The sequence below is a fragment of the Pan paniscus genome, chromosome 1 (genome assembly GCF_029289425.2).
Source record: "Pan paniscus chromosome 1, NHGRI_mPanPan1-v2.0_pri, whole genome shotgun sequence".
NCBI lineage: Eukaryota > Metazoa > Chordata > Mammalia > Primates > Hominidae > Pan > Pan paniscus.
In genome coordinates this window covers 188956147-188981796 of record NC_073249.2, presented here as the reverse complement: position 1 = coordinate 188981796, position 25650 = coordinate 188956147, and the positions used below count along the sequence as shown (strand labels likewise).

The following is a 25650-nucleotide window of genomic DNA, read 5'->3' as shown; positions in this document are numbered from 1 at the left end:
TCTACTAAAAATTCAAAAAATTAGCTGGGCATGGTGGCGCGTGCCTGTAATCCCAGCTACTCAGGAGGCTGAGGCAGGAGAATTGCTAGAACCCAGGAGGCAGAGGTTGCAGTGAGCCAAGATCACACCACTGCACTCCAGCTCAGGCAACAAGAGTGAAACTCCATCTCAAAAAAAAAAATAGTTCCTAGATAATGTATATCACTACCTTTAAACCAGAACTTTTATTTTGCTAATAATAACCACTAATATAATTTGTAAAATGCTTTACAGTTTTCAAAACATCCTGACATGCATTAGCTTACTCACATTAGCTAAACATGAAAATGAAAACTTATTTTAGATAACCTGCTCTCATTTACTGTCTCTTGCCTGAATTTCCTTTTTTTTTTTTTTTTTTTTTTTTTTTTTGAGACTGAGTCTCTCTCTCTCATCCAGCCTGGAGTGCAGTGGCACGATCTTGGCTCACTGCCACCTCCACCTCCCAGATTCAAGTAATTCCCCTGCCTCAGCTTCCCAAATAGCTGGGATTACAGGCACCCGCCACTATGCCTGGCTAATTTTTCTATTTTTAGTACAGATGGAGTTTCACCATGTTGGCCAGGGTGCTCTTAACCTCAGGTGATCCACCTGCCTCGGCCTCCCAAAGTGCTGGGATTACAGAAAGTGTTGGGATTACAGGCATGAGCCACTGTGCCCAGCCTGAATTTCTTTCTTTCTTTCTTTCTTTTTTTTTTTTTTTTTTTTTTTTTAGATGGAGTCTCACTCTATCGCCCAGGCTGGAGTACAGTGGCATGATCTCGGCTCACTGCAACCTCTGCCTCCCGGGTCCAAGTGATTCTCCTGCCTCAGCCTCCTGAGTAGCTGGGATTACAGCCATGTGCCACCAAGCCTGGCTAATTTTTGTATTTTTAGCAGAGACAGGGTTTCACCATGTTGGCCAGGCTGCTCTCGAACTCCTGACCTCAAATGATCCACCCACCTCAGCCTCCCAAAGTGCTGGGATTACAGGCGTGTGCCACTGTGAAATAAAAGTTCATTAAACATTCACTAAGAAAATAAAACATATTCCAGCAGATACTCATCTCCAAAACAAATCATTTAAACACAACCAGGAGATAAGCCAAATATAGTTACTTCTTTATCAAATAAGCAAACTCCAGTTATTTCCCTGTAGATAAGCTAAATAGTTATTTTAGCACCAGAAACATGGGTCTACTTAAGTGAAATTTCTGTTTTATTTATGATTTGGGGAAGGAAATTCGAGAAATTACAATTTGATATTCCCAATTCCCAAATTTCAATGTGGCTATACAAACCAAAAGTTCCAGAAGCAATCACAACAAAACCTGAGGCATATGTTGTTGATAGCAAAACTACTTAAGTCCTAACCCCATGCACTCCTTTACTCCCCAGCTAAAATTTGCACCAAGAATTTTGTAAGGACTTGCCCCAAAACCAAACTAGGCCCTCACTGACTGCTTTACTTACTTCTTTACGTTTTGTTTCCGGACATTCCGACTGCAGAGTGAGGGTTGCACCTTCAATATTTCTTGGCATGGGTGTGGAACCAGGGTTTATTGTCAAATGAATCTGATCTGGTGAGATAATGTGCTGCACATAACCCTGGGACATTGCTTCATGATCTATCAGGTGAAAGCCCTCTTCACCCCCTACTAGAAAAGGCAAGTGTTCTCCGCACTGTCCGTCGTCATCTTCATCCTCCAAAGTGCCAGGGTCCTGCTCAATAAGAACAGTGGTCCTATCATAAACAGTTCCAGATGAGGAAGGCACCAGTCCGTTTTTATCCACAAACCTGAGCATTTTATCATCGGGGGTCAGCTCATCTTCCTCTGCCTCAAAGTAGATGATGTTGTTGTCTGGACTGTGTTCCCCCATGGTTCAGTTGTGCTCAGCCCAATTGTGAGAAATGAAAACGTAATGACTTGTCTGCAACAGAACAAAGCCAGAGTTAGAGTCATACCACAAGACCCACGGACCTCCTCAGCAACCACAAGGCTCATTTTCCCTCTCATTTAAAGAGCAAGCCAAAGCAAATGAAAAACCATCCTTGGGAATAATTTTTTTTTATTTTAACTTTAAAACCATCAAGTCATTTTTAAAGAAAAGCAATGCTGACTGGGCGTGGTGGCTCACGCCTGTAATCCCAACACTTTGGGAGGCTGAGATGGGAGGATCGCTTGAGACCAGGAGTTTGAGATCAGCCTGGTCAACATAGTGAGACCCCCATCTCTAATAAAAAAAAAAAGAAAAAGAAAAAGAAAGAAAAGCAATGCTTTTCAAAAACTGAATAAGTTCATAAGACCTTCTGAATACGCCTGTCAAACAATTTGAAACTTGGTCAAAAATTTAAAGGGGACAAAAGAGCAAACAGAACAGCAGCTGCTGAAAGGCTGACTTGCTACAAATCTTAAGGGAAACTCCATCCACTCAAATATCCTCCAAATCAGACCACGAGGCAGTAAATGGTTTCATGCAGTTTATGAGAAGGAGCAAGGCTTTGGAGGCAGAGTCATCTACCTACAAATCCTGTCTTTGCCTTTTACTACATGGGTAACTTTTCTGTGCCTCATTTTTCTTACGTGCAAGGTGGGACCAGTAATTCCTGTTCTCTCAAAGTTTTTATAAGAAATAAAAGAGGCAACATATGTAAAACACAATGTTTGGTAAATAGTAGAGGAACAAGTATGAATTCCTTCCCCCCTACCTAGAACAGATGTTTCAACCTTCTGGGTGGAAGGGCTATTCCTCAATCAGGCACAAACAACGAAGATCACTGTATCTATTTATGTCCTAAAACAATATGGTGTCAACAAGAAGTTATGGGTCTGTGGTGGGCTCTCGTCCCTGAATCAATTGAGTCTTATTATTTTTGTTTCTACAGCTCCTAGCATAGTACACTGATACTATGATAAGAGTTCAGGAAATGTCAGCTAAATGAATGAAAGACATGGCTACATACTCTCTCGCGAAGATATACTATCTTGGGAAGATACATTCTCTTGAGAAAAATACCACATTTGAAGCTTTCATGTTCTGGAATAGTGATTCTTCCTTCATCTGCAAACACAGGCTCTACAAATGTGGGTTTGGCAGGCAGAACAGAGAATTTTAAAATAATCAGCACATCCCTTTTAGTTTTCAGTCTGGCTTTGCGCTTTATCTTTCTCTTCTGCTCTGGGTTAGAAAGTGAGCCTTTACTTAGTGGGATGGCTAGACAGTTACCAGAGACAGGCCAAAGGATTGGATCCAGGAGGTACCGGCCCGACCCCTAGCTCTGGCTTACGCAACCCCACAGATGTACATTTCGCTGCATCTGAGCAGAGAGAGAAGAGCACCGAGGGCCCCAGTGGGCTGCCCCGGCACCCTCGGCGGCAACGCGGAGACCAACTGTCCGGAACAAACAAGACCAGGAGGTTTGAGGGTAGCCAACGAGGAGTGCGAACAGAGCCCCCTTGAGAGGAGGCTGGGAAAAGGAACCTGTCTGGGATAGCCCCCAGCACAGGGCTACACAGAAAAATCCGAAGACAAGCTGGGGGTCTCCAAGCAAGGAGGAGAGGGGCAGGGTCCGGGTCTCCATGGAAACAGGGAAGGGGGGCTGGATACCCATCCCCATGGAAACGGAGAAGGGGTGGGGTCCCTATGGTGACCAGACTGAGGTCTCTATTGGGAAATGCTTCAGGAGGGAGCCTAAGTCCCGCGCCTCCCGGTAAGTCCCAAGCCCAGGCCGAGTCTAGTTTCGCCTTTTACCTCCGCGGCTCCCGGCAACGGCGGCAGCAGCAGCTTCTCCCCTCCCCAGCGGCACCATGATTGCCCCCACCTTCCCCTAACGTCACTTCCGCTTCCTCTTTCCGGAGGAAGGTGGGGACAGAGGATCCGCCCCTCCCTGGCGCCTGTGGTTGGCTCAGGTTGTCAGGGGGCTGAGCTGCAGCCTCCAATTGGCGAGCGGGGCACCGAGGGGAAGGCGCCCAGGAGGTGGGTTCATCCGCGTGGGGAAGCGCCCGGGGTGGCCACGCGCGGCCCGGAGGGTGTCGCCCTCGCGGCACGGAGGGTGTCGCCCTCGCGGCACCGGCGTCAAGGAGAAGGGAACGAATCCCCAAGGAAGAATCCGAAATGTCCTCAGCCAGGTTTGCGCTGACCGCCCTCGCCCTGGCAGCCACAGCCGCAGCGGGAAGGACCACAGTTGGCAGTCAGAACCCTGGCTCCAACCCGCCAGGGGAGCCTGGACGGCCGCGACGTTCCCGGGTTTCTCCTGCCAGGACCCCGGCCTTCCCTTCAGCACCCATCAAAGTTAACACAGGCAGGAGGCCCAGAAAGGAAGACAAGACCCCAAAGGCAGAACTAAGAGTATTCTAAGCCCAGCTGGAGAGGACGCCGCCGCCTCTTCCCCTTCTCACGCGCTTGCCTAGGACCCCCAGCTCCCTTCTCACGCGCTTGCCTAGGACGCCCAGCTCCCTTCTCACACTCTTGCCCAGGCTGGCGGTCCCAACTTTCTTCCCCTGCAAGAGGACGCGGCTACGGCGGGACTCATGCCCGGGCCAGTTAGCGCCACCTACCGGCCACTCCCTTCCTTTCACCGTTCACATTGTCCTGCAGGCCCGTGTCTTAAACCCATTTTACAGTGCCCAGAAGTAGTGGGCATTCGTACCCAGGAAGCGATTCTGCCTTCGTTATGCCCCTGTCCTTTCCAAATGCCTGGAGGATCTAGCTGTTAGATCCTCCCAGCTGCCACTGCCTGTTTTAACCATAAGCTGCTTCTCTCGAATATTCAGAGTGGGACAACTCCAAAGACCAGACCAGGGGTCAAGGGGTTCAGGTCAGTGCCATAACCATTTCTTGCTGGAAGTATGTGAATTGTGACTGGTACCCACCAGACTGCCAGGAATATGTCTCTTTGGCCCCAAGGCTTGAGCCACAAAATCCAGCTGCAGCGAACTGCCATCTCTTAAGACAAAAACATACACAACCGTCACTGTTAAAAATACATTTATCATTAAAATATATTACACATGGAGACAGGATGCATCATATACAGTTTGGAAGACTTGCTGGCCCAGAAAATCCCACTTGTTTCACCGAACACTCATTTTTTCAGTGATTTTACATTTTATTTTTAGAGACGGGGTCTCCCTCCCTCACCCGGGCTGGCGTACAGTGATGTGGTCATAGGTCACTGCAGCCTCAAACTCCTGTGCTCAAGTGAGCCACCCACGTCAGCCTCCCAAGTAACTGGGACCACAGGCATGCATCACCACGCCCAGCTAATTTTTTAAAAATGTTTTTGTAGAGAGGAGGTCTCCCTGTGTTGCCCAGCCTGGTCCCAAACTCCTGGTCTCAAGTGATGCTCCCACCTCAGTCTCTCAAAGTGCCGAGATTACAGGCGTGAGCCACTGTGCCTGGTCATTTTAATTTTTTAAATGCCTGTATTGCCCTCAGAGGCTGAGCAACCAGCCTCAGAGTTATTGAGCCATTATCTGGGCAGGAACGGGGGTCGAGTTTGCATATGCATATACACATCCTCAGACAGAGCACTGAAAGCATCTGAGGTGGCTGTAGCCTATTTTATCCAGCAGCTTCTGCCTGCATTCTTGCCGTCCAACTCATTGGCCTTTCAGGACTTTCCATCAAATATCTGATCATGGGGATCTCAGCCCAGACTGACTATGCCCTGGAGGTAGGGTGAGTGAGTACAAGTACAGTTATTTAAAAACATTTTAGGCCAGGCGTGGTGGTTCATGCCTGTAATCCCAGCACTTTGGGAGGCCGAGGCAGGTGGATCACCTGAGGCCAGGCATTCGAGCCCAGCCTGGCCAACATGGTGAAACCGTGTCTATACTAAAAACACACACAAAAATTAGCCAGGCGTGGTGGCGGACGCCTATAATCCCAGCTACTCGAGAGGCTGAGGCAGGAGAATTGCTTGAACCAAGGAGGCAGAGGTTGCAGTGAGCCAAGACCACGCCAACGCACTCCAGCCTGGGCAACAAGAGTGAAACTCCATCTCAAAAAAGAAAAAAAAAAAAAAAAAAGGCTGGGCATGGTGGCTCACACCTGTAATCCTAGCACTTGGGGAGGCCGAGGCAGGCAGATTGCCTGAGTTCAGGAGTTTTAGAACAGCCTGGGCAACACGGTGAAACCCCGTCTCTACTAAAATGCAAAAAATTAGCTGGGCGTGGCAGTGTGTGCCTGTAGTCCCAGCTACTCGGGAGGCTGAGGCAGGATAATTGCTTGCACCCAGGAGGCAGAGGTTGCAGTGAGCCAAGATCGTGCCACCGCACTCCACCCTGCGCGACAGAGCAAAACTCCGTCTCAAAATAAAAAAAATTAAAAAAAATCAATCTGTGTTAAATAACTAAAGTTGAAAATTGAATGTCAGTTTTATTATGGTGGATTTTCTCCCGTGTCTTCACGACTCACAGCGCTGAGTGTGCTAACCAATGGTGGGCTTAGTTGGGGTACTAGGCTCAGGAAATAGCTGCCATTCTTGCTACCAAGTGGCCTCACATAATTATCTTAAGGCATCTCTTGAGCTGAAACAGGTGGGGCTGGTAATTGGCAGCCTCAAGTAAAATAGGAGGAGAGATAGGCTCAGAGTGGGTTGCAGAGGAACTGGTGAATAAATTCTTGAGCCTTCTTCTTCTCTGTCATATCAAGCTTTTGGTGACCAGCTGGGTTTCGAAGCAATAAGCTGCCAAATATGCTAGCTGCAAGAAAAAACACAGAAAAGAAATGATTCAGCAAAAGAAGGTACTAAAGACACACATCACTTAACGACAGGGATATGTTCTGAGAAATGTGTCATTAGGTGATTTCATCATTGTGCAAACATCATAGCGTGTACTTAAACTTTCACAAACCTGTACTTACACAATTCTAGATGGTATAGTCTATTGCTCCTAAGCTCCTGTACAGCATGTTACTATACTGAATACTACAGGCAATTGTAACACAGTGCTAAGTATTTGTGCATCCAAATATATCTAAACATAGGAAAGGCACATCAAAAATACGGTATTATGAGCTGGGTATGGTGGCTCACACCTATAATCCCAGCACTTTGGGAAGCCAAAGCGGGCAGATCACTAGAGGCCAGGAGTTCAAGACCAGCTAGGCCAACATGGTAAAACCCCATCTCTACTAAAAATAACAAAAATTAGCCTGTCCCTGCCAGTGGGCTTTCCAAGGGGAATGGTGCTGTGTCAGAGGTGGCTGAGGTTGGGGGGTTGTGGGGGAGGCAGCCCTGCTTGGTGTCCTGCCTCTCTGGTTCCTGCCTCCTCCCCCAACCACCCCGTGTCCCCAGTGGGGGCTCGTCCCCAGGATGCGATGAGGTTCCATAAGCGTGGTAGGGATGGTTGAGGCACGGGCGTTGGAGGGTGTGACCCGGTGGCCCCTGTCCAAGGGTTGGCTGTGAGGGCCTGGGTGACCATCTGGCTCCCAGCCCTCTCCCATCCTGCAGTGGGGAGGGTCACTGCCCTTTAAAATAAAAAAAAAAAAAAAAAGGCAGGGCGCGGTGGCTCAGGCCTGTAATCCCAGCACTTTGGGAGGCCGAGGCGGGTGGAATCACGAGGTCAAGAGATTGAGACCATCCTGGCCAACATGGTGAAACCCCGTCTCTAATAAAAATACAAAAATTAGCTGGGCATGGTGGTGCGCGCCTGTAGTCCCAGCTACTCGGGAGGCTGAGGCAGGAGAATTGCTTGAACCCGGGTGGCGGAGGATGCAGTGAGCTGAGATCACGCCACTGCACTCCAGCCTGGCGACAGATCGAGACTCCATCTCTAAAAAATTAAATTAAATTTAAAAGCTGGGCATAGTGGCAAGCGCCTATAATCCCAGCTACTCAGGAGGCCGAGGCATAAGAATCACTTGAACCCAGGAGGCAGAGGTTGCAGTGAGCTGAGATCACACCACTGCACTCCAGCCTGGGTGACAGAGTGAGACTTTCTCAAGCACACACACACACACACACATATGCACACACAAACACACACGCACAAAACCACGGTATTATAATCTTATGGGCCCTCCATCGTATATGTGGTCTTTCGTTGACCAAGATGTTATATGGTACATGACTATACTTTTTTTTTTTTTTTTGAGATGGAGTCTCACTCTGTCGCCCAGGCTGGAGTGCAGTGGTGCGGTCTCGGGTCACTGCAGGCTCCGCCTCCCAGTTTCAAGCGATTCTCCTAACTCAGCCTCCCATTTAGCTGGGATTACAGGCATGCACCACCACACTCAGCTAATTTTTGTATTTTTAGTAGAGATGGGGTTTCACCATGTTGGCCAGGCTGGTCTTGAACTCCTGACCTCAGGTGATCCGTCCACCTGAGCCTCACAAAGTGCTAGGACTACAGGTGTGAGCCACCGCCAGCAGCCCATGACTATACTTACTCTTGTGTTGTTAGGAGTGGGGAGGAGTGTCCAAACGCAAAACTTTCTGCTTTAAAAAATCTTTGCCCAGAGCTTGATATTTTAGTTCTACTGCAAGGGACCTGGGACCCTCCTCAACCTCATTTCTCATTACGAGTCTCTCAGTTTGCAGAAATGCTTTCCATAGACATTTGGCTGCTTACCTAGAATATTCTCATCCAAATGATTTTTTGCTGAATTTTTCAGCAGTTCTCGCAAAAACGCCATCAAGTAGTGGAAGACATTTTTGTGGAATATGGGGAGAGTAGAAATGACCTGAAAGAGGAAGAACCGGAATTTGTCTTTTGTTCACTGAATCATTTCTCAAGTGCCTACTATAGTCCAAGAACTGTATACACGATCCAAGTGCACGAGAAAGACTGTGCACAGAAAACTGGTTGCTTACCACTTGGCATAAGTATCAAAAGAGAGGTACGGGTCAAATGCAACATGAATTTAGAAGTCAAACTTTTAACTACATGTTCCTATAAGACTGAAAGAAATAAGACATTTTAGTTGGGTCTTGAATGTAAGACAAAATGGGACTTACAGAGGTTAATAACTGGGGTAAGAGCAAAGAAAGTATAAAAAAAGGGCAGGAGAAGGGAAATAGTGAGGTAAGTAGAGAGAACACTTTATGAGAAGTCAATTTTGGCAGGAGCATAATTAGAAGGGTTGATCAGGCCCTGATCAATGAGTACTCCAGCTATCTGCATATCAGAATCAGTTTGGAAGTTTGAATAGATTCCAAAAGTGATTATGGGCTCAGTGGCTCATGCCTGTAATCCCAGCACTTTGGGAGGCCGAAGAGGGTGGATCACCTGAGGTCAGTAGTTCAAGACCAACCTGGCCAACATGGTGAAACCCCATCTCTACTAAAAATACAAAAATTAGCCAGGCATGGTGGTGCACGCCTGTAATCCCAGCTACTCAGAAGGCTGGGGCAGGAGAATCGCTTGAACCTGGGAGGCATTACAGTGAGCTGAGATCGCGCCAATGCACTCCAGCCTGGGTGACACAGCAAGACTCCATCTCAAAAAAAAAAAAAGTGATTGTGATTCAGTAGATTTGGGGTGTGGCTTTAGAATCTCTATTATTGGCAAGTTTTCTAGGTTATTCTGCCAAGGCCTGTTGTATGTGTGAACCACCAAGCTAGATCATAGAACGTCTTCAATATTTAAGAAAATCAGTAATTGGCAATAGAGAGCCAAGTATAGTTTTTGACCAACAGTCACATGACAATAGCTTTAGAATACACAATCTGATGGCAGCATGCAAAACAAATCAGCAGAAGGAGATCGTGAATGCAGGGCACTGAACCAAGCTAAGTGCAATGAGAATGGAAGAGAGAGGATGGGTGATAGATCAACGAGACTGGGCACATGGGAGGCAAGGAGAGGGTGGAGTCAGAAATGACTCAGGTTTCGGGGTTGACTCACTGGAATTAAGGGTGATGCCATTAAAAGAAACAAAGAGATAAGAGAAAGAGCAGGTTTGAGAAGGAAAGATAAGGTGTTCAGTTTCTGAGATGCTGCACTTGAGGAACTGTGTCCACTCTGTTCCCTTAGCCCCATGGGGTCTGGGGCTAACCACATGCTGCTCAATACTTCCTCTCACCTGTTTGCTTGCTATGTAGTTGCCAGAACACTCCAAGCAGTTATGGTAGGTGCTGTAACAGATGACAGGCTCTGGAAGGCTCTCCAGGAAAAGCAGCAGGGCTTCGGCTACAGAATGATTGCTGGCAGCTTTTGGCCCCATTGTTAAGGAACCGATAATGCTACTGTCCATGGTTAGGAAAAGGCCCAGGAGCAAGCACATGCCAGAAGTGCTGCCTGCCCTGTCAGGCTCTCTGCTCAGGGCTAGGATGCCAGCCTAACTTCTCGAAGGGACCACACTGTTTGTCAGGTGAGCCAGGCCCTCCTGAGTTCCTGCTCTATTGGTTGCTTAAAGTTGTAAATTCTTAGCCTGGGCAACATGGCGAAACCCTGCCTCTACGAAAAGTTCAAAAATTAGCCAGGTGTGGTAGTATGCACCTGTGGTCCCAGCTACTCGGGAGGCTGAGGTGGGAGGCTCCACAGGCTCCAGCCTGGGTGATAGAGATGGACCCTGTCTCAAAAAATAAATAAATCAAGTTGTAAAGTCTTCTCTATGCAAACTTTAAGTAAAACATGGTAGCTGAGGATACAATATCAGATTTTGAGCCATAAAATACTTTACTTTTTCTCACCCCTCTCACTCATATTCTCTCTCTCTCTCTCTCTCTCTCTCACACACACACACACACACACAGAGCTGAATGTCTGAAGGATACAGAGGTTATCAATCATTCCAGTATCCAAGCAGTCCCTGATATGTTCAAATTCTGACCTCAGGCCTGGTTGCTGAAACAGATCTTCCTGCAAAAGGGAAGACAGTAACAAAATAATTATTTTCTCAGAAAATCATCAATGATTTCCTGACCTGGCAATATCAATAGCAGAATGCAAAAAGGAGCAGTGTGGTGAGGCCTCTGAATCACCTGACAGATGATCTGATTTAGGCTGATGTGGCGAATTCATCTTGCAGGCCTTCCCTGGCATGTTTCTACAATAGGTCTTCAGGCATCTACTATAAAACTATGGGTAGGGCACACATCACACAAGAAGATCCAACATTGGAGAAAATGTAAAAGCAGCTATGTGTCCTGCAGTGGTATAGAGGGATTACCCAGGGGAAAAAAAATGAAGAAAATATACAGTGCATAAGAGCATAAGAGAACGCTAACAAGGCACCTCAATGCTTTGGGCAAATAAAATTATGGCAGCCATCAGGCATGTTGGCTCACGCCTGTAATCCCAGCACTTTGGGAGGCAGAGGCGGGTGGATCACGAGGTCAGGAGATTGAGACCATCCTGGCCAACACGGTGAAACCCCGTCTTTAATAAAAATACAAAAATTAGCTGGGCTTGGTGGTACATGCCTGTAATCTCAGCTACTTGGGAGGCTGAGGCAGGAGAATTGCTAGAGCCGGGGAGGCGGAGGTTGCAGTGAGCCAAGATGGTGAACTGTACCCCAGCTTGGTGACAGAGCGAGACTCCATCTCAATAAAAACAGATTATGGCAGCAAAGCTATTTCTATTAGTCTCAGGATACTTTATGTTCATTTGTTTTACAAAATGACTTAATACCATATAACTGTATTAATAATAACAATATTATATGTATTGCTCAAAAGTTCCATTTGAAAGGAGTGTTACAGAGAAGGTAGAATAGTACAGCACTGAAGAATATGACTTCTCTAGCCAGATTCACTGTATTCAAATTCCACCTCTGCCCATTTATCAGCTTTGGGACCTTAACCAAGTTATTCACCTTTCCAGGCATCTGTTTCCTCATCTGAGAACTACTGTGAAAACTAGAGGCAATGCTGTAAAAAACACTTAGAATAGTGCTTGGTACACTGCAACTTTCAATAAATGTGAGAGGAAGAAAAGTGAAAATGGAATATCATAAGAATGTATATTTAAAAAAAAAAAGGATGTTGCTCTGAAGTGGTAAAGTGGGCTTGTAGTTTGTATAGGTCTCCCTGAAACCTATATAAACAGGTCAGTGAAACTAACCAATCTGATTAGTGAAGGCTGCCCTAGTCACTCTAGAAATCAGGCCTCCAAATTTGTGGCCCAGGGGTTGCATCTGATCCCCTGCCTCTGCTTGGTTTATCAACAAGTTGGCCCCACCCATTCCCAGAAGCTGGTGAGAGTTCCTGAAGGAGAGTGAGGACATCCTGAGAGGCCTCCAGGCAGCTTTCTGGCAGGGGGACCCCAGAGGCCATGGGAAGGAACATGCTATGCTGTGCTGGGATGGGCTTCCTATGCAACGCTGCTTCCCTTGGGGGTAATCAGGTACTACACGTAATAGCAGGGCCTCTGGCAGGGCGCGGTGGCTCATGCCTGTCATCCCAGCACTTTGGGAGGCCAAGGTAGGCAGATCACCTGAGGTCAGGAGTTGCAAGACCCATCTCTACAAAAATACAAAAATTAGCCAGGCATGATGGCAGGTGCCTGTAATCCCAGCTACCTGGGAGACTGAGGCGGGAGAATCACTTGAACCCAGGAGGCGGAGGTTGCAGTGAGTCAAGATCGCACCATTGCACTCTAGCCTGGGCAACAGAATAAAACTCTGTCTCAAAAAAAAAAAAAAAAAAAAAAATAGCAGGGTCTCCCAGGAGTGTGAAACATGGCATACTATCTATCCTTCCTCCCCTCCCTGGGTGAAGAACAGTTCTCCACAGTTTCCTTATGAAAAAAGTTCTTGGGGCTGATGGTCCTCAAGGCAGCCTGGCCTCAATCAGGTCTGAATGCTTAAACACAACCTACCTGCTGGACAGCATTTCGGTACAGGTAATCAACCAGCATCCAGAGCTCTTTGGGGATTTCCATGGGGCTCTCCAACTGGCTCCCATCATCTCCAGTCCATACTGGCATCAGAGTCTGGAAAGCAATCAAGATCATGACAGAACTTCTGCCAGGCTGGCTCCAGGAAAATGCATGGCATGGGGACGGCAAACCCACAGAAAAAGGAAAACATTCCACTGCCCCTAACCACGCATTCCACAGACAGAAATGAAATCAGGTGGTATGATCAAGGAACAAAAGGTAATTTTTGAGAATCAGGAGAGGGTTATGACAAGCAGTTTCAATGAATCAGGTCAAATATGCACCATCTTTTTAGGAAAAAATCATTCCTATAGCATTTCACTATTAGAACCAGAGAGAAGATGCGGTCTGGTGAGGAAACAGCACAGACTTGGGAGTCCAAAAATCTCAGTTCAAGGCCCAGGTCCACTGTTTTGATTTTCTTTTATTTTTTTTTATTTTTATTTTTTTGAGACAGAGTCTCACTCTGTCACCCAGGCTGGAGTGCAATGGCACAATCTCGGCTCACTGCAACCTCCACCTCCCAGGTTCAAGCAATTCTCCTGTCTCAGCCTCCCTAGTAGCTGGGATTACAGGCGTGTGCCATCACGCCCGGCTAATTTTTTGTATTTTAGTAGAGATGGGGTTTCACCATGTTGCCCAGGCTGGTCTCGAACTCCTGAGCTCAAGCAATCCACCCACCTCGGCCTCCCAAAGTGCTAGGATTACAGGCGTGAGCCACCGTGCCCGGCCCAATTTTTTTTTTAATTGATTTTTTTTTTTTAATTTTGAGGTGGGGTCTCGCTATGCTGCCCAGGCTGGTCTTGAACACTTGGACTCAAGTGATCTACCCATCTCACCCTCCCAAAGGGCTGAGATTACAGGCATGAGCCACCATACCAAGCCTCCAGGTCCACTGTTTTTATTTATTTATTTATTTACTTATTTATTTATTCGAGATGGAGTCTTGCTCTGTCGCCCAGGCTCAGTGCAGTGGTGCGATCTCGGCTCACTGCAACCTCCGCCTCCTGGGTTCAAGCGATTCTCCTGCCTCAGCCTCCCGAGCAGCTGGGAATACAGGCGCCCACCACCGCACCCAGCTAATTTTTTTATTTTTAGTAGAGACGGGGGGTTTCACCATCTTGGCCAGGCTGGTCTCAAATTTCTGACCTCGTGATCCACCTGCCTCAGCCTCCCAAAGTTCTGGGATTGCAGGCGTGAACCACTGCGCCCAGCCTCCAGGTCCACTGTTAACTCACCATATGACCTGTGACAAATCACTCTCCTTGATTGGGCCCCTGTTTTCATCTATATGATGAAGAAGAGGGAGTTCAAGACTCCCTAAATTTAAAAATGCACTGGAAAAAAAGCATACATATTACCATAGGTCTGCTCCAAATTAGTTCCCTTGTATTAGAATTGTCTCCATAGGAATCTTTTAGATGGCAGCAAATTTAGTTTAGGATGATAACCTACCGATGATGATTTAAAAAAAAACAAAAGAATAATATCATTGACTATGGAACTTTCATTATTTTAGAATTCATGGCTGAGTTTGTCTTCTTTTTTTTTTTTAGAGACTGTCTTGCGCTATCGCTCAGGTACTGCAGACTTGAACTCCCAGGCTCCCTCCCACCTTGGCTTCCCAAGTAGCTAGGACTACAAGTGCACACCCCCATACCCAGCTCATTTCTTAATTTTTTTGTAGAGATGGAGTCTCATTACGTTGAGCAGGCTGGTCTCAAAGTCCTGGCCTAAAACATTTCTCCTGCCTTGGCCTCCCAGAGTGCAAGGATTACAGTCGTGAGTCACTGTGCCCAACCCATGGCTGAGTTTCTCTAATGTACTGCTACAAACTGAATGTGTATGTCCCCCTCAAATATGTACGTTGAAACCTAATCCCTCATGTGATGGTACTAGGAGGTAGGGCCTTTGGGAGATGGTTAGGTCATAAGGGCTCTGCCCTGATGAATGGGATTAGTGGCCCTAAACAAGACATCTCAGAGACCTCCCTCCCCTCTTCTGCCATGTAAGAACACAGTAAGAAGATGGCCCTCTATGAACCAGGAGGTAGGCCCTCACCAGACACCAAAGCTGGCAGTGCCTTGATCTTGGACTTCTCAGTCTCCAGAACTGTAAGAAATAAATTTCTGTTGTTGATAAACCACCCAGTCTATGGGATACTGTTAAAGCAGCCCAAACAAAGATACATACTATAAGTGAACTACTGAAAAACGTGGTCACAGCATTTTGCAGCTTTTCTTTCCTATCAAGAAGTGGAGTTAGGCAGGGCATGGTGGCTCATGCCTGTAATCCCAACACTTGGTGAGGCCGAGGTGGGTGGATCAGCTGAGGTCAGGAGTTCGAGACCGACCTGGCCAACATGGCGAAACCCCGTCTCTACTAAAAATATTAAAAAATTAGCTGGGCATGGTGGCATGCACTTGTAGTCCCAGCTACTGGGGAGGCTGAGGCACAAGAATCGCTTGCAACCCGGACGGCAGAGGTTGCAGTGAGCCAAGATCGTGCCACTGCACTCCAGCCTGGGTGACAGAGTAAGACTGTCTCAAAAAAAAAAAAAAAAAAAAGGCCGGGCGCAGTGGCTCATGCTTGTAATCCCAACACTTTGGGAAGCCGGGGCGGGCAGATCACCTGAGGTCAGGAGTTTGAGACCAGCCTGGCCAACATGGCAAAACCCCATCTCTATAGAAAATACAAAAATTAGCCGGGTATGGTGGCGGGCACCTGTAATGCCAGCTACTTGGGAGGCTGAGGCAGGAGAATCGTTTGAACCTGGGAGGCAGAGGTTGCAGTAAGCCACGATCGTGCCACTGCACTCCAGCCTGGTGGACAGAGTGAGACGCCGACTCACAAAAGAAAACAAAACAAAACAAAAAAGGCCAGGCGTGGTGGCTTACACCTGCAATCCCAACACTTTGGAAAGCTGAGGCGGGCAGATCACGTGAGGTCAGGAGTTCAAGACCAGCCCGGCCGACATGGTGAAACTCCCTCTCTATTAAAAATACAAAAATTGGCTGGGTGCAGTGGCTCACGCCTGTAATCCTAGCACTTTGGGAGGCTGAGGTGGGCGGATCACCTGAGGTCAGGAGTTCAAGACCAGCCTGGCCAACATGGTGAAATCCCGTCTCTACTAAAATACCAAAATTAGCATGATGGCGGGTGCCTGTAATCTCAGCTACTCGGGAGGCTGAGATGGGAGAATTGATTGAACCTGGGAGACGGTGGTTGCAGTGAGCCAAGATGTGCCACTGCATTCCAACCTGGGTAGCTGAGTGAGACTCTGTTTCAAAAAAAAAAAAAAATTAGCTGGGTGTGGTGGTGTGCATGCCTGTAGTCCCAGCTACTGGGGTGGCAGAGGCAGGAGAATCACTTGAGCCCAGGAGGTGGAGGTTGCAGTAAGCTGAGATTGAGCCACTGCACTCCAGCCTGGACAACAGAGTGAGACTCCATCTCAAAAAAAAAAAAAAAAAAAAAGCCAGGCGCGGTGGCTCATGCCTGTAATCCCAGCACTTTGGGAGGCCGAGATGGGCGGATCACCTGAGGTTGGGAGTTCGAGACCAGTCTGACCAACGTGGAGAAACCCTGTCTCTACTAAAAACACACAAAATATTAGCCAGGCGTGGTGGCGCATGCCTGTAGTCCCAGCTACTCAGGAGGCTGAGGCAGAAGAATCGCTTGAACCCGGGAGGCAGAGGTTACGGTGAGCCAAGATCACGTCATTGCGCTCCAGCCTGGGCAACAAGAGTGAAACTCCGTCTCAAAAAAAAAAAAAAAAAAAAAGAAGTGGAGTCTTTCTCCACTTGTAGAATCTAGTCTGGCTTCACAACTTGCTCTATCAATAAAACATGGCAGAAGTGGCCTTGTATGCATTTTGGAGCCTATGCTACAAAAGGCCTTACAGTTCTTCTCTCATGTTCTTGCCACTACCTACAGAAGCCTGAGCTAGCCTTCTGAATGATGAGTCCATGTGGTGAGTGAAACCCAGAGAAAAGCTAACACCAAGACATGTGAGAGAGGCCATCTGGAGCCCTCCAGCCATCACAGCTGCCATCTGATTATAACCACACAAATGGGGCTAGGTGAGACAAGCAGAAGACCCACATGGGAAACCCACAGAATCATGAGGAGCAATAACTCGGTGTTAAAAACTACTAAAATTTCAGGATGGTTTGTAGCACAGCAATATACAGCTGATACACTAAGCAAGCTCTAGGAAGCTGAAGAGTTTCTAAGTCCCTAGGAAGGTAGGCATAGGAATATCTTGTTTGACTGGCTTGTCTGCTACAAAGTTCTCAATGTTTCTTTGTGGCATATTACTCACCAGCTCACTAATAGTTTCAAGTGGTAGGTCCAAGATTGGCTCTCTCATGTAACACAGTGTATGAATGGGAGACCCAAAACAGCTGGGCAGGTAGTTCCCAGACACAGACAAAAAGTAATCCTTTCCCCTGTCCAAGTGCAGAACCAGAATGTCCTCAATTTTGTCTTCACCCGAGTTGAGCTTTGTAGCTGTCGTCTTATTTACGAAGAGCTCCAAGTCAATCTCAACATCAGAATCTGCAGAGAAATTTTAAAAATAATGTTGGCCGGGGGCAGGCCAAGAGGAAAGGGGAAAGAAGGCAGGAGGGAAGAGGGTAAGGCATAAAGGGTTAGGAAAAGGAAAGAAAAGGTATCAGCCAACCAACAAGCATCCAAATGTGGTTGGCATGCAGGAGACACAAGAACAAAGAGTTTATAGTCCAACTGGGAATATGAAAACAACAAACAAAAACATTTGAATAGACAAATGCTATAAAATTCAAGCACTAAGGAGCACAGCTCAAGCTAGAAATACTAACAGAATAAGAAGGCATGGATCAAAGAGCCTTCCCTGAGCCAGGTAAGATGAAGATGACTGACTCAGTAGAAGTGTAACGCAATTATCGGCCTGTGAATTGTCCACAAAACACCCTTCATTGTTCCATCACACAGTACCATGCAGAGTGCGAAGGAGAAGTCGGGAAAAATGTGGATGGTACATTCCAGAGCCAGATATAATTTCTGGATTACTTCCCCATTATCAAGAGCAGATAATTGGGAGTTGATTATAGCAAGATAGTAAAATGGTTCCTTTAACAGCAGCACCTGCTATACAGCAATTTTATGTTTTCTCTTTCTGTGAAATTATGGAACATATAAATGACTGAGAATGCTTTTGAAACTGAACTCATGCTCCTCACTATTTCCTATTTTATTCATGAATGGGTTCATCTATAGGGCTTTTTAAAAAGCCTCAAGCAGAGAATAAAACACTCAAGCAAAAAGCTCATTTTAGGAAAATGAGCAAATATAGAGTAAGGCATTCCCCAAACCAGATACCAGGAAGCTAGGAACAGAGGCCTTACCTGGCAGGAGGAAGCCTCTGCTGGGGTTGGCATTCAGCCACTGCTTACAGTAAGACTCTTCATCAGGCTTGTTGATGAATTCAAAATGACAGGGTACTTGTCCATTATGAATTGTAAAGGATTCTACTTTCAATTGCATGTACTTCACATTCTGAAAACAGAACTGGGAAGAAGCCCGGGGCCAGTGAAAACCAGTGCCCTTTCCTCAGCAACCTGCCCAGCCACCCCAACTGGGCAGTCCTTACCATGGAAAGAAAATGAAGGACCATCTCTTTTAAATGTTTCTGCTTTAAGTATCTACCTGGGAGGCCACAGTTCCCACTAAAGACTAGTTATCTGTGTTTAACCCAAAATCCAAAAATTCCGTTTGTTTTTGTATGTCTACTTCCTGAAGAAGTCAAAGTTTATATCTTCTATATCCAAAAAGCATTTACAAAATACCCTTCACAAATTCCACTGCTAAACATGAAGATCAAGCCCATCCTTCCAAGTAGCTGGACATCTAGGGCATTAAAAATGCCATCTGCGGCTGCCACAGTGGCTCAGGCCCATAATCCTAGCACTTTGGGAGGCCGAGACGGGCAGATCACTTGAGCTCAGGAGTTCAAGACCAGCCTGGCCAACATGGCAAAACCCCATCTTTACTAAAAATACAAAAATTAGCCAGGCATGGTGGCACAGCCTGTAATCCCAGCTACTGGGAGGTGGAGACAGGAGAATTGCTTGAACCTAGGAGGCGGAGGTTGCAGTGAGCCGAGATCGTGCCATTGCACTCCAGCCTGGGTGACAGCGTAAGACTCTGTTTAAAACAAACAAACCAAACAAAAAACGCCTTCACCTTAAACCCCAATTTGACTTTGTAGAATGTCAAGTGTGAGTGATCTTCCATGTGGCTCTTCCATGAAAAACCTTCAGACCATATTCAACTTCCTATATTACCTATTCCTTTTCTATACTGTCTTCCCTCCCATTAACTCATGGGTATCCAAACTCAATTTAATCTCAAAGCAAAGCATCAGTAAGAAGAAAAATCCATTGCAAGAATACACAATAGTTATTCTAAAATCAAAACACATTTTGAACCATATTCTGGTTTAGAAGAATAGGACATGATGACCTAAGCCAACAACCTCTCTCTTCTCAGCTAACACCATCAGCCTCACTTTATCGAAAAGCAGTCTATCAAGAAAGACCACAGTCCATAGTGCTATAGGTGCCTCCTAGAACTCTGAGCTCCAATAGATGAGGAGATTTAAGCTCTAGGAATAGAAGAGCCCAAAACTAATCTTTTTTTTTTGAGACGGAGTCTCACACGGTCACCCAGGCTAGAGTGCAGTGGCGCGATCTCGGCTCACTGCAAGCTCCACCTCCCAGGTTCACGTCATTCTCCTGTCTCAGCCTCCCGAGTAGTTGGGACTACAGGTGCCGACCACCACGCCCGGCTAATTTTTTGTATTTTTAGTAGAGACAGGGTTTCACCGTGTTAGCCAGGATGGTCTTGATCTCCTGACCTCATGACCTGCCCACCTCGGCCTCCCAAAGTGCTGGGATTACAGGCGTGAGCCACTGCACCCGGCCTGAGCCCAATGCTAATATTCTTAACATGTCCTTCCTACCTCTCGCTTGGACAGGGACACAGAAGGAATGTTGGCATTTTCCATCTTATCCAGGGAGCGAACAATTTCTTCCAGTGTCTTCCGGTAAAGCTCGTCATTTACGACCCTCACCTGAAAGGGAAACATCAGAGACTGAGTACCTTGGCTTCTGCCCATTTCCTCTTTCTCAGTATAGACGGCATTCACAGCACTGGGAAATAGCAGTTGATAGCAACACAGAAAACAAAGGCTATAGATTTAATTAATTAATGAACTCCATTAACAATTGACTTAGAAGGATCTGCCAGAGGCAAAGCTTGTGGTACAGGCATCTGCTTTCTGATTACCAGAAAAAAATACATGGAAGTGAAAGCATGGTTAGCAGTTAGTTCTGCCAGGTCTTAGGACCAGGGCAGAAAAATGCTTGCCCAGTACCTAGCTCTATTTTGCTTGCTGCCACCAACAGGCCAGCAGTGAGAACTTTTTCTAAGGCTTTGATTTAAAGCAGTGTTTCTCAAGTTTTTGTTTTTTTGTTTTTTTTTTTTTGCAACAAGGTCTTGCTGTCACCCAGGCTGGAGTACAATAGAGTGATCTTGGCTCACTGCAACCTCCGCCTTCTGGGTTCAAGTGATGCTCCTACCTCAGCCCCCCAAGTAGCTGAGACCACAGACACAAGCCATCATGCCCAGCTAATTTTTTTACTTTTTGTAGAGATGAGGGGTTTTGCCATGTTGCCCAGGCTGGTCTTGAACTCCTGAGCTCAAGCAATCCACCCACCTCAGCCTCCCAAAGTGCTGGGATTACAGGTGTGAGGCATTGTAATGATAATAAAGAGCCACCACAAATAGATAATAAATAAATGAGAAGGCTCATGCCTGTAATCCCAGCACTTGGGGTAGCCAAGGCAGAAGGATCACCTGAGCCCAGGAGTCACTTGAGACCAGTCTGGGCAAGACAGCAAGATGCTGTCTCTTAAAAAAAAAAAAAAGAAAAAAGGGGCCCGGTGGCTCACGCCAGTAATCCCAGCACTTTGGGATGCCGAGGTGGGCATATCACGAGGTCAGGAGATCAAGACCATCCTGGCTAACACGGTGAAACCCCGTCTCTACTAAAAATACAAAAAAAAAAAAAAAAAAAAACCATTAGCAGGGTGTGGTGGCGGGCGCCTGCCTGTAGTCCCCAGCTACTCGGGAGGCTGAGGCAGGAGAATGGCGTGAACCTGGGAAGCGGAGCTTGCAGTGAGCCGAGATGGCGCCACTGCGCTCCAGCCTGGGTGACAGAGCAAGACTCCATCTCAAAAAAAAAATTAGCCAGGTAAGGTGACACACACATACAGGCATGCCTGTAATCCTACCTACTGAGGAGGCTGATGTATGTGGGAGGATTGCTTAAGCCCAGCAGATTGAGGCCGCAGTTCGCTGTGACTGTGCCACTGCATCACTGCACTCCAGCCTGGGTGACAGAACAAAACAGTGTCTTTAAAAAAAAAACAAAAAGAAAAGGCTGGGAGCGGTGGCTCATGCCTGTAATCCCAGCACTTTGGGAGGCCGAGTCAGGTGGATCACGAGGGCAGGAGATCGAACCCCATCTCTGCTAAAAATACAAAAAAATAGCCAGACGTGGTGTAATGTGCCTGTAATCCCAGCTACTTGGGAGGCTGAGGCAGGAGAATCGCTTGAACCCGGGAGGCGGAGGTTGCAGCAAGCTGAAATCACGCCACTGCACTCCAGCCTGGGTGACAGAGCGAGACTCCATCTCAACAGAAAAAAAAAAAAGGAAAGGAAGAAAAAGATGCTGATCTCATAGGTAATCAGGGAAATGTAATCTAACATAATAAAATATCTGCTTATTGGGTTGGCAAAAATTTTGAAGACTGATAAAACCCAATATTGACAAGGGTATGGGAAAATAAACTTATACATGGTTGGTAGAAGTATAAAGTGGTAAAACTGTTGTGAGGGTAATTTAGCAAGATCTAATAAATTTAAAATACATTTTTTATTTGAACCGCTAATTTCATCTCTAATAATTTCATTCTATAGAAATACACTGATACACAAACATACATGTGAAGGGTGGTCACAACAGCACTGTGCATAATAGCAAAACTTTGGAAATAACTTTATGATCATCAATACATACATTATGGCTCATCCATACTATGGAATACTTTGCAACCTTTAAAAATAATGAGAAGAAAGCTCTACCTTCACTGTCCTGGAAAGATCTCCTAAGACATATTCAGTCAGGGAAAAAAAGATGTCCTCAGAGCAAAATGTATAATATGATCTCTTTTACAAAAAAGGAAAAATATCCTCAATGTTGTATACACAATACTGACATACCCATTTATAAACGCATAGAGAAAGGTCTGCAAAGAGACAGTTCAAAAATGCAAAAGGGAACTTCCATGTATGAGGAAAAATGCAGAGGCATACTAAAACAATTATTAACCAAGTTGTTAATAATTGTTTTAAATTGTCCTAAAAGGGGCTTCTTCCCTCTCAAAAGGAGAGGAAGAAACCAGAAAGACAAGAAATGGTCTTAGTTGTGAAAGCCAATTCCCTCCAGAATGATTACAACAGGTACCAGCTGCCACCTACCCCGATGTCAAACACTGAGCTGACAGGCTTGTGGTCACTGGTCTTCAGGGCCATGTGGCTCTGGTAACTCAGCTGAGTGATGTTCTTCCCTTTCCAGAGGATCCGATCACACCAGGCAGGAGCACGGCACTTCTCACTGAAATGCAAAGTCCACACTGGAAGTACTCACAGAAACAGCAGTGCCCGCTGCCTGGCGAGTGCCCTGGCTCAGGTGGGGAGTGATGAATCAGGGCCTTCATGTCCATGTGGCTAAGTCATCTGAGGCAGCAAGAGCAATTCGGGCCCACCAAGGGATAACATGTATCCTGTGGGTATCATCCAAAACAACCATGAAAGCTCAAAGCCAAAACAGAGTTCAGACTGATTCTCTGATCTTTATCCTCCTATGAGAATCAGGAGAGAATTAAAAAACCAATCTGACAGTAAGCATTCTACGGTCTTTATTTTTTATTTTTATTTATTTATTTATTTATTTTTATAGAGATGGAGTCTTGCTCTGTTGCCCAGGCTGGAGTGCAGTGGTGTGATCTCAGCTCACTGCAACCTCTGCCTCCCGGGTTCAAGCAATTCTCCTACCTCAGCCTCCCGAATAGCTGGGACTATAGGTGTGCACCGCCATGGCTGGCTAATTTTTTGTATTTTAGTAGAGGTGGGGTTTCACCATGTTGCCCAGGCTGGTCTTGAACTCCTGAGCTCAGGCAATCTGCCCGCCCCGGCCTCCCAAAGTGCTGGGATTACAGGCGTGAGCCACCGCACCCAGCCTATGGTCTTTAAAAGATCTTGGTTAAGGCCAGGCACGGTGGCTCACGCCTGTAATCCCAGCACTTTGGGAGGCCAAGGCAGGGGGATCATGAGGTCAGGAGGTCATGAGGTCAAGAGATTGAGACCATCCTGGCCAACATGGTGAAACCCCGTCTCTACTAAAAATACAAAAATTAGCTGGGCGTGGTGGTGTGTGCCTGTAGTCCCAGCTACTCGGGAGGCTGAGGCAGGAGAATTGCTTGAACCCGGGAGGCAGAGGTTGCAGTGAGCCGAGATTGTGCCACTGCACTACAGCCTGGCGACAGAGCGAGACTCCGTCTCAAAAAAAAAAAAGATGCTAGTTAAGAGAACAGCCTCTGAATTCCCACTGCCTGGGTTCAAATCCTACCTGTACCCCTTGTCTGCTTGGGGGCCTCTTTAATTTTTCTATGCTTCAGTTTCCAATCTCATAAAATGAGGTTAATAAATCATACCTACTTCAACAGGTTCTTGAGGATTAAATGAGAAAATAACAAGGGCATCAAATAGTACATGGCACATGGTAAGCACTAATAAAAATATTAACTACTGACTTTGGGAGGCTGAGGCAGGCGGATCACTTGAGGTCAGGAGTTCAAGACCAGCTTGGCCAACATGGTGAAACCCTGTCTCTACAAAATTAGCTGGGCCTGGTGGCACATGCCTGTAATCCTAGCTACTTGGGAGGATGAGGCAGGAGAATCGCTTGAACTCGGGAGGCAGGGGTTGCAGTGGGCCAAGATCCAGCCATTGTACCCTAGCCTGGGTGACAGAGCAAGACTCCGTCTCAAAACAAACAAACAAACAAAAATATTAACTACTGTGTAATGTCCAAGTACCAGCTAAGTTAGTTGGAATCATCTCATCCTAGGCACAGCTAAAAAGTAAACCAGTATTAAAATTATGGAACAAAGGCTAAGGCAGTCACAAAGTTAATACATGGGAAAGAAGCCTGCTTCATGAGCAGATACTGAGAGAAAATTTTGATCAGAGTGCAAAACATAGGGAAAAAGTCACAGGAAGCATATATTCTTCCTTAGGTCCAAAAGGGCAAGTACTTCCCAGAATTTCTGGGTTTCCATTTGCTCAACCCTTTGAAGCAACCTCTGACCTACCTGGTATCCCAGTCGTCAGAGCCCGTATCATACTTGTAAGTAGGCTGGAATGTGAGCTCACCCTCTGTGAAGTCTTCAAAGACAGTCTTTGCGGCCACCTGAATTTTCAGCTATACAAAAGGATGGGAGAAAAAAAAAATCTCAGAATAAAAAGGTCAAACTTTGAATTAGTGGAGAAAAGCATATCAATCTGGAATTCAAACTCTAACCCAAAGAAAAAAGCCCCAAAAGAAAGTTATTCTGTAAGATCTTAAGTTAGCTAACTCCTAGGAAGTGGACAAGCTGACCACTCTTTTGCCTGTATATGGTTTTTATTTTTTATTTTTTAAGTTTTTAATGTTTTATTTATTTATTTATTTATTTATTTATTTTGAGACGGAGTCTCGCTCTGTCACCCAGGCTGGAGTGCAATGGCTCAATCTCGGCTCACCGCAACCTCCACCTCCCAGGTTAAAGTGATTCTCCTGCCTCAGTCTCCTGAGTAGCTGGGATTACAGGCGCATGCCACCACGCCTGGCTAACTTTTGTATTTTTAGTAGAGACAGAGTTTCACCATGTTGGCCAGGCTGGTCTTGAACTCCTGACGTGATCCACCCACCTCGGCCTCCCAACGTGCTGGGATTACAGGCGTCAGCCACAGCGCCTAGCCTAATGTTTTTTATTTTTCAGTCTCACTCTGTCACCCAGGCTGGAGTGCCACTGTGCGACCATAGCTCACTACAGCCTCCATCTCCTGGGCTCAGGCAATCCTCCTGCCTCAGCCTCCCAAGTAGCTGGGACTGCAGCTGTGCAACACCACACAGCTATATTTAAAAATCTTTTAGAGGCAGGGTCTCACTATATTGCCTAGGCTGGTCTCAAACTCTTGGCCTCAAGTGATCCTGCCGCCTTGGTCTCCCAAAGTGTTGGGATTGCATGTGCAAGCCATTGTGTCTGGCTAAGGCTCTTTCATAAGAGCATAGCTACACCCAAAGGGCCTGAGTATCATCTTACTGAGATATCTTTAAGAGGATTAGGTACCACTTAACAAACTAATAGTTTTTCTCTTCCAGGTATCAAACACTTCATCTGTGTAGCACAGTTGCTCCAAATATACATAAAGATAGAACTGCGTTGTCAAATTAGTTATGCGAACTGGGGGAAGCTCTGTGCCTTGGTTTCTCCATCTGTAAATTTTGGATTTATAATAGAATCTACCTCATAGGGTCTTTAGAAAGATTCACTGTCAACTTAAACAGTGCCTGACACATTAGGAAAACAGCTAGCATCCTTCCTATTAATTTTAGGAGCGCCTTCCAGATCACACTCTCAGCAAGATCAAAACC

General features: G+C 46.4%; 2 protein-coding genes across 17 annotated transcripts in view; both read right to left on the bottom strand.

The window, feature by feature from the left end:
- Positions 1–4470, bottom strand: part of MTF1 (metal regulatory transcription factor 1) — a 50628-nt gene extending 46158 nt beyond the window's left edge. Inside the window, exons 1-3 of one of the 3 annotated variants that reach the window (XM_063608681.1) lie at positions 3772–3867; positions 1817–1950; positions 1492–1740 (exon numbers count right to left, since the gene is read on the bottom strand). In XM_063608681.1, coding sequence (XP_063464751.1) covers positions 1492–1635 — 144 coding nt within the window. In that variant the 5' untranslated portion in view covers positions 1636–1740; positions 1817–1950; positions 3772–3867. Of the gene's footprint in view, positions 1–1491; positions 1951–2983; positions 3752–3771 lie in introns of those variants that run through there. The other 2 variants (XM_003815482.5, XM_055095195.2) reach the window with 2 other exon arrangements.
- Positions 4471–4990: 520 nt separating this feature from the next.
- Positions 4991–25650, bottom strand: part of INPP5B (inositol polyphosphate-5-phosphatase B) — an 85277-nt gene continuing 64617 nt past the window's right edge. For all 14 annotated transcript variants that reach the window (XM_034961595.1, XM_034961597.3, XM_034961612.3 and 11 more), the window contains 10 exons: positions 24326–24435; positions 22431–22566; positions 19849–19959; positions 18233–18395; positions 17170–17405; positions 12789–12902; positions 10745–10829; positions 10051–10178; positions 8598–8709; positions 4991–6725 (listed from right to left, as the gene is read on the bottom strand). In XM_034961595.1, the coding sequence (XP_034817486.1) occupies positions 6610–6725; positions 8598–8709; positions 10051–10178; positions 10745–10829; positions 12789–12902; positions 17170–17405; positions 18233–18395; positions 19849–19959; positions 22431–22566; positions 24326–24435 (1311 nt within the window). In that variant the 3' untranslated portion in view covers positions 4991–6609. The remainder of the gene's footprint in view (positions 6726–8597; positions 8710–10050; positions 10179–10744; positions 10830–12788; positions 12903–17169; positions 17406–18232; positions 18396–19848; positions 19960–22430; positions 22567–24325; positions 24436–25650) is intronic.